Source organism: Limulus polyphemus, unplaced genomic scaffold (genome assembly GCF_000517525.1).
Source record: "Limulus polyphemus unplaced genomic scaffold, Limulus_polyphemus-2.1.2 Scaffold4417, whole genome shotgun sequence".
Lineage (NCBI taxonomy): Eukaryota > Metazoa > Arthropoda > Merostomata > Xiphosura > Limulidae > Limulus > Limulus polyphemus.
In genome coordinates, this window is record NW_013670027.1 from 50,705 (window position 1) to 62,863 (window position 12,159).

At 34.1% G+C, this 12,159-nt stretch overlaps 1 protein-coding gene across 1 annotated transcript in view; it reads left to right on the top strand.

Annotated features, from left to right (window-relative positions):
• LOC106471116 (ubiquitin-conjugating enzyme E2 G1-like) overlaps positions 1-12,159 on the top strand; it is a 76,341-nt gene that overhangs the window by 41,326 nt on the left and 22,856 nt on the right. Inside the window, exon 4 of the mRNA XM_013931705.2 lies at positions 10,514-10,692. Within this exon, the coding sequence (XP_013787159.1) occupies positions 10,514-10,692 (179 nt within the window). The remainder of the gene's footprint in view (positions 1-10,513; positions 10,693-12,159) is intronic.

Below are 12,159 nucleotides of genomic sequence, written 5' to 3' on the forward strand. Positions count from 1 at the left end.
GTAATTTGAGTTTCTAATTCGTATGAAACTATAGACTTAGTATTTTTACTTCACAAACATCGAATTTGAACCAGTGCTGCATTCAAGATACCACGTGGCACACAAAAATTGATGTTCCTATGTGTTTTTTTAATATTTACTTTTAAATTAACAAATTGAGTAATGTATAGTTCTAAAATATGAATAATAATCTACTGTTTGATACCAAACTTATTGACATAAATTCATGAAATAGTAGTTCAGTAAAATTTTGAATGTGATTCAACAAATGAGATGACATGGCCTTTCACCCGGGGGGTGTTCTGAAGCTACTTTTGCCGATGTTCCAGAACATTCTGGTGAGAATTTAGACTCACTTTTTCTGGTTCTTTCATTTACTGGGTCAGCTTCTCATGAGGCCAAGTTGAATCAGCCACCTCATGCTTCCATTCTTTAGTTAGTCAGTTGGATTTGTGAAGTTTGGGGGCTCTCCATGGTTGCCTTTGAGTCTACTCCTTCTTGAGGGTGACTACTTAGTTTTCCTCCTTCTCCTGATATTGCAATTCATGGTAGGAGGTTTACCACTCAGTTACGTGATGGGATAGTTATGCCTTCTCCTTCACATTTATTGGAAAAGTATGCTTTGGCTTACCACCACCAGGAGGATTTGTATTTACATTCCCAAAAGACTTGATCCACATTTGGACATGTGGGGTTCCAGACTGGAGCCTGTGATCATTTTGAACAGTTCACAATTTTCTTGGATTCATCTGAACTTCACTATTGTTCTGAGATATTTATCTTCCCTTCAAGTTTTGTTGGAAGCCTCTCAGCATTTCCCACATCCATTTGATTGGGACTTATTGTTGTTGAGACTTACTGGGTAGAGATGCCTTGTTGGAGAGAGTTTGTCTACTTGCTACTGCCCTTCATGAGTTATGTGAGATCACTTTTCATTCTTTGATGTTTCCAGTCCTTCCAGAGGCATTGAAATCATGGATTGATATCATCCATTTGCATTCTTCCTTGTCATCATTGGCCTCTCGTCTTTCTTTGGCTCCTACTATAATTCATGGCATGAATCATTCTTTGATGTTTCCAGTCCTTCCAGAGGCATTGAAATCATGGATTGATATCATCCATTTGCATTCTTCCTTGTCATCATTGGCCTCTCATCTTTCTTTGGCTCCTACTATAATTCATGGCACGACTGCTCATCATGTCTCCTGACCCCCAGCTTCAGCTCCTCGATCTGTTGGTACTCAGAATAGATTCCGTCCTTATCCTCAAGGCTCTTCCATTCAGATAGACTGGCACCAACGGCATTGGTGACTACCCAATGCCAGTGGGGTGTGTGGTTACACCATTTTCTTCGTTCCAGGGCTATCAGAGAGTTGTTGGGCAAAGGGACAGTCGAGAGAGTCAATCCAGTTCTTCCCGAATTTTATTCCTGTTTATTTGTTGTGCCTAAGAAGACAGGATGTTGGCATCTGATAATCGATTTTTCTTCTTTCAACCTATTCTTAGATCCCAACGTTCATGGTGGGGTCTTTTCTCAACCTTTCATCAGGTCTGTGGATGACCAAGTTCGATTCTGCCAATGCATATCAACACATTCCCATATCAAAGTTACCCTGTTGCTATATTCGTTTTGTACACAAAGGACAGGTTTTGCAGTTCAGGGCTCTTACCCTTTGGCCTAGCACCTGCACCAAATGTCTTATGCAGAGTTTTACAAGTTTTTTTCATCACCTTCATTCTTTGGGCCTGTGCACACACCATTTTCTGGACGACTGGTTACTTCTGGCACCATATCGTCAGTTGGCAAAACAACACAACCAGGTTCTTTTCTCAGAAACTACCAAGGCTGGGTGTCTTTTTCAACACGTATTTAAGTCAGGTTCAACCAATTCCCATCCAGCTCCTAGCTATGGAATGGGCAGTCAGGCTCTTACTCGCATCTTCTTCTCTTACTGTGAGGATAGTTTTCTCTCTCTCCTTTGGGGATGAGGGCATCTCTCAAATCTTTAATTCCTTTGGGACGAGCACACATGCAATTCCTTCAGTGGTTGCTGTGTAACCAATGGATCTAGAACTGTAATCCAGTGGGTCAAACATTCTTCTCTTCACAGATGCCTCGCTTCAGGGATGGGTGTGTATATCAATGGTCAAGAATTCCAGGATCTATGAGTGGCTGACGATTCTACCATCCACATCAATATTTTAGAACTTCTTGTTGTACAATGGGCTATAGTTCAAGGTCTAGGTCTATTGAAGGGGAAAATTGTCATGATTCATTTTGACAATTCCATGATGGTATTTTACATTTCCCATTGAGGGGGCACATGTTCTCAAGACCTTTGTTTTTGAACATTGGATATTCTCTGCTGGGCTCACTCCTATCATATCATCCTCTTGGCTTGCCTTGTTCCATGGGGTGATGAACTTAATAGCACATCCTCTGTCTTGGCCCAACTGAATTCTCCTGACTGAATGGATGCTACATCACAAGGTTTTCCAGTGAATTTGCTCTCAGCTCGAGACTCAGATGATCGATACATTTGCCACTCATTAGTACTCTCAACTACAGCTGTTTTGGTCCTCAATACCTCATCATCCGGTTTTGGCGATTGATGCATTCAGTCAAGACTGAACAGAATTGCATCTCTATACTTTCCCCCAATTTGTCTGTTACCCAGAGTTCTAGTTATGGTTTGATCCTCTCTTTGTTGGGTGCTGTTGGAAGCCCTGTATTGGCTGGCCCCAACCATGGTTTCCTCTTCTTCAATATCTTCCATCTCTGCCACCACTTCTTTGGCGATATCTGTTAAGGCAACCTCAATCTGACATTCTACACCCAGACATTCTAAAACTCAAACTTTATGCATGGAATTTGTGGTTCTTCACACAGCATCAGGGTTTTACTTCAAAAATTGCCTTGTATTTGTCCCAATCTCTCCATAGACCTACAATGGCCATTTATCAATGGAAATGGCACACTTATCACCAATGGTGTCTCGTGAGGAAATTGAACCCACTTCACTGAAATGTCCTCATCATATCTCATTTTTTGACATGGATCTAGTTCTGTCTACCATCGCCTTATCATCTGTTTTTCAGTATTTTAACCATTGGAAGATCTTTGAGTCCCCATTGCTATCAGGCCTTATCAAGTTGTTTTGTGTCCTTCATCTCAAAAGATCTTTTCAGTTACCTAACTGGGATATTAACGTGGTATTACATGCTTTGACTCAAAATTCATTTGTGCCTTTACCCTCACGTACTATGTATTACCTTTCCCTTAAAGTGTATTTTTTTCTTTTTGTTGGCATCTGGACATCATAGGTCAGAGTTGTTTGCACTGAATGTGCACAGGACTCCTTATCACTTTACTTTTGTCCTCCTATACCTTGATAGGTCCTTCCTTTCTAAGACTCTAGCAGACAGGGAAGGGAATAAATCTTTCTCACCAATTCATTTACCAACTATTTCTCACTGCTACGACTGCTAGAACTCACTTGTTTGTTATGTCTTATCAGGGTTCTGAGGTGTTATGTGGCTTGCACTAAATCCATTTGAGGTGCTAGAGATCAACTCTTTATTCATTGGGATCCATCAGTTTCCCGCAATTTATCCCATATTACCTTGATGAGGTGGATTTGAAAATTGGTCCATATTGCTTATTCTAGACTATCTTTATAGGTGAGTTGCAGAAGTTTCATCACATCTCATCAGATTCATCACATTTCTGTCTTTACCTGCCAGATTGAATTGCCCACTGGAGGACATCGTGCGGGCTGGTATGTGGACTTTTCCCAATACTTTTCTCTCACATTATTTACACGATCAGGCAGTTTCCTCCTACCCTTATGGCTGTTTTGACCACATCTGCTAGATTATAAGGAGGGATGAGTAATATATTTTCCTCTTTTTTTTGTCTCTTTACTTTCCAGGGTTCCTTACATCTATTGTTATTGGATTCCACATTGTGGCAAGTGTGCTTTTATCAATCCAATTTCACACTGGCAACCAGTTTTTCACTATACTACTATTGGTTGCAACAGGCTCTGTAGAAATGAGGTGTTCCATAAGATTACCTAGGAGCTCACCAGCTGGTATTACCATATTATGCTGGACTGGCACTCATGGACTATCATGAGTAAAGCTAAAGAGGTTCCTACCCATCCCTGCCAATCATCAGATTGAATAAATTGGGGTCAATTCAAGTTTAACAATTTAGGGAACTTGGTTCACCTATTGCACTGTTTCTGCGGGCTCCCCATCATGCATTACCCCCCAGATTCTACTAGTGGAACTAGGGAGTCTTTACCACACCCAGTTTCCAGTCACTGGGGTGGTGGACAGAGACTTTTCCTCCAGTATTAGAGGGAATTCTTTGACTCTCAGAGAAGAGGGTGAAGTTGAAAGCCCTCCTACTCGGGTCCCTGGATGTTTTATTTTTCCCATATGTAGGTAGGAGCAGCACCAGCCTACACAGGAGCCTACTTGTGATACCAATTCAGATTTAATGCTCGGCTGTCCATATGCATGGCCCTTCTTTTTGATCAATTTTGGTTCAATACAGTGTTAATGGAAGGGGGTCCACTAGCTTTTCATAATTCTGAATGTGGAGTGGACCTATCCTGGGTCTTTGGTTGAGCAAAGATTCATGTCCTCCCCATAATTCCAGGGGCACTAGGAATGCTCCTTGCCCACTTGGTTGGGGAGTAAGGATGAATGTTCGTAATCCCAACATTCTGAGCCTGGAGTGTTGCCTTTTGGGCTTTTTCAGATGGAAGAGAATGTTTGTGCACTTTAGTGTTACTTATTTTCTCGTTATAATTCCTGTAGTTCAGACGCATCACTCTATGGCTACAGGTTGGATTCAATCAATAATATATATATATATATATATATGCGTGTGTGTGTGTAATGTTACGATCCAATTGCCCTAGCCACTGATGTGGGATATAGGGACTAAGACCCATTAATTCCAACCCCAAGTAGTGGAACCTCAGCTATTAGCACCTAGACTACTACTACATCTGTCGTGTCCCAGCTAGCCTTATGAACCCTGGTACTGGGCAGAAGGGGTCATCTGCAATGTATATGGCAGACATAGTTTGTTTGACTTATTATAAAATGTTCTCATTTGCTTTAAGTCATGGGTTCATTGAATTAGTATGTTTGATTTGTAACCCATTATATTTATGTGATGTGGTGTAAACTGTTCAATACCCCATGTCATACTTGTTACTGCACAGACCACCAGCACATGAACAGTATTAAAGTAGCAATCAGGAAACGTAGGAGTTTTCTAATATATGGAGTTGCTGTTCATTTAGCTCAGTTTCAAAATAAAATGTAAAAAAAATGTTGTTAGTTTCAGTAATATTGGGGTTAAAGAACTATGACAAACAAGAGCTCACATGCAAGTATTTGAAAGGTAAAAAAACTCATTGTGAAATTCTTATATATATGTTGTATTCCAACCATGCTTATAAGTCAGACTTTTTTGTGTTTTTTGTTACATTTTCACACTGAGCATCTATTTTAAGTACAAAGTACTATTACTATAAAAGATTTGGGTAAAAAATACACTGATACACTTGTAATTAGGAGAAAATCACTATCTTGAGATTTTAAGTATGAGCTGTTAACAAGACATATTACATATATAAATGTATCATCCATTAAATGTAATATTGTAAGTTACAGTTACTTGCTAACTAATGTTTTTAGCATTGAGATGTATAAATCCAGACAACTTAATATTTTCTGCTAAAATCATGCATGAGCTTGAAAAAACAACAACACAAGGATAGCTGTTTATGCATAGCTTTCATAATAGATCCAAATATAAATACAAAGTAGGACTAACCTACTGTTGCTTTTATATAAGTAGTGAGACAATTATTTTGTGTTTTTCAAAGAAATATATGTTCAACACAAAATATTTTAGAGAATAGATTATCTAATGTTTAGATATGTGTTTTTATCACCAGTTGTTGGCTCATGCAGATGATATGGATCATAATTCATGGATGCAGTGGTGAGCAGTTATATACCCAATGCAAAATAAAATTCAGGCTTCAAAAAATATTTTCAGACCTAGGAGCTAGGTGTCCCTAACTTAACTTCTACTGTTTGTACTGTGAAATGGGGGCTACTTATTTTATTTACTTTCACAGCAATGAGTGCATGCCAACGATCACATGATATCGACAACCACTTGGTAGTATTGCCTGAACTAACTGCCTTTGGTCCCGTCTGAGTCTAAACACATGCACTGATTGGTTGAATTGAGAAAAAGAATAGAAACAAAATGGGAGAAAATACTAGGTGCCACAATGAAATTTTTAGTTACCATGGTGACCCGATGCCCGGGATTTGTCGAGGCCTTATATAATCACATTATCCTATATTGTCTTTTCATCTTCTTGTACATTTTGAGCACTATCTTCAGTACAGAAATTCATTTGCCAAATAGTTTAATTTAAAAAGTTTAACATGATTATAGAATAAATATAAAGGGAAACAGATCACCTTGTGTCATATATGTTTGAGTAAATAACTGTACAAGAATCTGTATAATAAAAGTTTGAAGCATTGGCTGTAAACAAAAAAATCCAACTGCATGTTACACATACTTTCTGCAAGGTGCTTTTGCTGTTTTTTTATTGTTTTACTTGTGGACCATTGTTTAACAATTACTGGTCTCTCTTAATTTTCACACTGACCACAAAGAACTTGCAATGTGGCATCAAGAATATATACACTAATATGTAAGCTGTTCAATAAAATAAACATATTTAATTTAATTTAAAATAATATATATATTGTAACACCCACTGGTAAGAATGTTAATATGTCATTTCTCTTGGGATAAGTCATGTAACATCAAGTAAAGACAAGTTTCTTAGTAACTGATAAGTAATTGCTTATTTTGTTATTGTAGTGTATTTGCATACTTTTCATATTAGGTATGCCCTTTACCTTTTTCTTTGTAAGTTTCTGCAGGGTATATAATATAGGTCTTGGGAAGGCAATATAATTAAGTAGTAGTAGGCCTCAATTTTAAAATTAAACTAACCTTTACTGTAGCTGGCAACAAAATGAAATACACACAGTTTTATCCAAATCTTTTCATACACAACTGCTTTTGATAGGCATATGTTTTATGCTTCTAAATCAGTTTCTTTGAAAGTTTTTTCCATCTAAATTTGGCATAGTCAAAATTCATTCCCTGATATTACCCTTCAATTGCTGTATTTGATGAACTGAATTTCAATTAGTCTCAGCAATTCACTCAAACTGGTATACATCACAGTACCAGTGTATATACTTATTAAAGAAAGTAGTCAAGTAGTCTGCAAGTGTAATTAATATCTATCATAGTAATTTATCTCGGATGTTAAGCTACTCTAAACACATTTGCACTATTATGTTTCAAATCCAAAGTTCTCTTGTGGCATATGAGTTTGGGACACTGGTGGTTTGATTTTTGAACAAATTCATAGAAACATATCAGAGTTTTTTCTTATTGATATTTTTCTTGTTATTTTTTATTGAGAATAACATAAAAGCAAATGAGTAACATTTGGTTGTTTCTTTAAAAATTGTGAAATATAATCATGTCAATAATTGATTCTTTTGTGTTTTCCAAATCAAAAATTCTTAGTTTTACTTGAAAATTTAATGCTATCACCATAATTAATGTTCTGATCACTCCTTTGTCACCAGAAGGATTCATTTATTAGTTTCACTATACAATCATTACGCTTCTAGTTTCTACATGAATGGATACCATTTGTATGAAACTTCGACGTAAAAATATATCACCTTTGACATACCAAGTAAAGCTTGAGAGATAAGTGGAATTTGCTGATCAACTAATCATCAGACTTGTTAATTGATTAAATGCAACTAATTGATTATTCTCACATGAGATTAATCTTAGTATTTTTATCGTTTTTCTTAAACTTCTTTGAAATACCCTTTGTTTAATCTGATAGACATATTCAAGTACACAAAGTTATGATTAAGTGAATTTTTTTATCCTTCTATTGTACTACATTAAAATGTATATACAAAGTAGTATGAAACCTAAAATATAATAAATACAGTTCTGTGGGTTTTTCATACAAATTTTTACAAGTATTCTATCAAAATTACTGAAGTTTTGTGGTAAAAATAAATGTTACTTCCTGACATTGACTATAAATCATTAAAATACTAAATATAACAGTGACTAATGAGATTAGTAGTAGGTTCAGGTTAACATAAGTTACACACTCTTAGTTCTTATAGGTGAGTTTATGGTTTTACAAGAACACCATACGGTCAAGGCAATCAATCAGATGAATACTTTAGATATGTTTTCAGTGTATAAAGAAACAACTTAATAGCAAGTGACACTTGTTAGAAATAGAGGAGGATTATCATAGATATTAAGTTGGTCATTATTTTATACATAATATTTCAGTGAGAAGTAAGCCTGAAACATCAGAAAAATGAATAATCTGAACAAACTTGAATTAATCAAAAATAAGAATGATAAATCATAATGGGGATATTTTGATGACTTGGATTGTTGGAATAATCAAAAACAGTAATAATCAGAAACACTAATTTTGATTGATTTTGTGACATTAATCAATTTAATCATAATTTTAATTAATCAATAAATTTTACCTTACACTAATAAATGTAATCAGTGATAATTGGTTAACATTATGTGCATGAGTGTGGTCAAAATGCCTATGCCATGACTACGTTTTACACAATTATACTAAAAAATTTAGTTAAACTACTTTAGTTCCCCAGCGCGACAGTAGTAAGTGTATGGACTTGCTATACTAAAGTCTGGTGTTCAATTCCATGCAGCAGATAGCCTAATGTGGCTTTGCTCCAAAATAAAAACAAACAAATTACTTTATTATCAAAGTATATTAATAAACTTGGAAATAAAATGTAGTTAATAAATGACCTTTTAATATTATATAAAATTTAATTTCTTAATTCAAAAGGAAATATTAAAAAAATGTTCAATACTCATTCTTGTATTTTGCCTGACATGTTCATGCTATAAGCTGTTCAATTTACATTTTGGTACTTCTACCATATGTCAACAGTGTGTAATCAATTGAATACTCAAACTTTACATATTGACAAGCTAGAATATAGAATAAGAACCTCCCACCTTCTTGAGTTGCTAAGATACCTATAATCAGCAAATCTACCAGAGAAGCCCCTCCCATCCCTTCATTCGTTTGAAGCCACTTATATACTCATACCTAACTGTTTCAAGTTTATGTTTATAACCAAAAAAGTGCAGGTTCTAAACCAATTATATCTGATGGTTGTTTGTCAATTTTTATGGTGGGGAAACTAAAAAATCAGTATGAAATGTTGAAGTTTGTTAACTAAAATCAAACAGATATTGTTTTTAGCCTATTTATACCTTAGTTAGAAAGCCAAGTAAACTATAGTAATTTTTAATGTCCTATTCTTGAAATTAAAAATTTTTGGTTTTCTAAAATGCATATTTAAAATTTACAAGAATTAATTTGTGTTTGTCTCAGTTTGAGAGAATCAGTGAGGGTTAATGACCAAGTCTCTTGAGAGTGTTTGTGTTGAGAAAGCTGCAGATAAAATGTACAATGTTAACAAAAACTTTTGATATTCATTTAGTATGTTCCAGAGGCCTCTGTCTCTTACACACACACACACACACACTGGCTGAAAGACTAAATACATAATTACAACTCTCTTACTATCACAGTTACAGTATGATTTTGTAGTTGTATTAAGAGAAATTTGTTTCTTATTATCCAACAAGAACCCATTTAAAAGTGCAGGTATAAAAACAACTAAATTAGCAAACTGATGTTAACAAATCCAAAAAGACAAAAAATTGCACATGTTTAAATGCTTAGGGACTAGTAAAATAAGATGTGGGCTGCTAAAACTAAATGAAAAGTCACAGCACTTTTAAAACTTTTAGAATGCATCAAGCTTAGTAAATAAACTGAAAAAATACAATGTTATATTAATGTAAATTAGGATTTATTTGTATCATTAGAAGGTTCTCATAATTTTGCTTATTTTTTGTCTTATTTATTTTTTAACTCCACTAAAAGCAAAATTGTCAGGCATGCGCTGAAATCTGCATTTGGTCAGCTATTTTTGTTTTTGAAATACTGAGGGGTATTTAATACTTTTTGATCAAAGATATGGTTGTATTAATTTACATATTCTATGCTTTTACTATTTTCAGAAAAGAAAATTCCCAAAATTAATAGTCAAATGGAAATAATCACCTTTGAACTAGTATTTTTACAAAAAAAAGTATTTCAGTTATTATATTTTCTGAGAGCTGTTACTTGTTGCTAATTGTTATATATTTTTTATATATACTACTTTAGACTAAGAGCTTGTTTTTAAATAAATTTTAGTTTCTCTGTTGTATAAAAGTAGCACTAAAATTACATGAGAGATTGATCACCATAACAGTTTTATTTATTATATTTAGTTGAGAAAAATGGAGATGTGTGTATATCAATACTGCATGAGCCTGGTGATGACAAATATGGATATGAGAAAGCATCAGAAAGGTGGCTTCCTGTCCACACTGTAGAAACCATCATGATCTCAGTTATCTCCATGCTTGCTGATCCTAATGATGAGTCTCCTGCAAATGTAGATGCAGCAGTAAGTAACTCACTATGTAGAAAACACCTATATTATTATATATGTTGTTTTAAAAAATACTCCATACCTCTGTGGTGGAAATCTTAAAAAAAATTATTTGGACTAGACCTTTTGGTGTTTTATAATTTGTCGTAACAGCTTTGAGTTAAATATCTGTTATCAGTTATGCATTGCAATTTTTGAATGAGCCTTTTAGTAACATAAGTAACATAACATTTAAAAAATCCATTTGGGGAATGAGAAAGAAACACTGGAAAGTAGGTAGATGTGAAATAAAAGGTTTCACCCTAGAAAATAAAGTTAAGGTGTTAAAGATTTAATGTAATGAAATGAGACAGAAGTTGTTTTAAAATATTTAAAACCTCTGAAAAGTTGTCTTTTAATAACATGAAAAATTGGAAGAATACATTTTAGGATATAAACTTTCATTTTTAAGAATATTCAGTTGGTAAGCCAACACTAGATTGACTATTTTTTGGTATATTAAGCATTTGGGACATTTTCTGAGATAAATAAAAACTGCTTTGTGTTTTTAAAGGATTTAAAAAATAACCCAAAAGAACAATAGCTACATATATTTTAAATCATTGTTTAAATACTTTTTGTAATAAAGGAATTTTCTAATATAACCTAGTACATATTTTAGGACTTATCTTTTTGTCAGAGTATTATATACAAATGAAGTAAGCAGAAAGTTAGTAACCGGTGGTCATTGGGTTAAGAATGACTCGGGGTAGGGAGATGTTTTCTTCTCTTTTCTTTAGGTGTTAGAATTAAATACCTGTTATCTTTAAATACATAAACAAATAAAAAAAAATGTTTAACCATTTGGACAGGGAAAAATACATAACTTAAATAAAGAATCCATGATTTCAGTCATCACAGTTTCAATTTCACTAAATCAACTACAACAATCTTTTTATTCATTTTATCAAAGGTAGCCAATGCAAGCCTTGCTATATTTTGTTTCAACAATAAAACTATTGGATGAAATTGTTTGAAATTTCCTAAGAACTTTCATAAATGCACTTAGTTTAAGAAACATAAAGCCTGTTACTTTTCATAAATTTAGTTTTTTCCATAATGATATTTATAAGAAATGATTACAATATTTATATTTGTTCCAGATTTGAACTTGTTATTTTTTATGATTTAGTACATTATTTTAAAATCTCTTAAGAACTATTTATCATCCAAAAAATGCAAATTTTGTCTGCTTATAATTTGCATTGTAGCCATACTTTTGTTTATTATGCTGAATAAATTGTGAGGTTATTAGCAGCATAAACTTCATACATTTGCTGTAAACTATCATGCCTGTTGGTGGTTATTCTCATTCAGTCCAGTGCAGGCGCACTTTAACTGTACTGTAGATATGATAGTAAGAAAGCTTTTCGGTACTTAAATATGATTTCTTTAACCTTTCAAACAAGTTTATTTCAACATATATCCTGTATATTGTTTCAC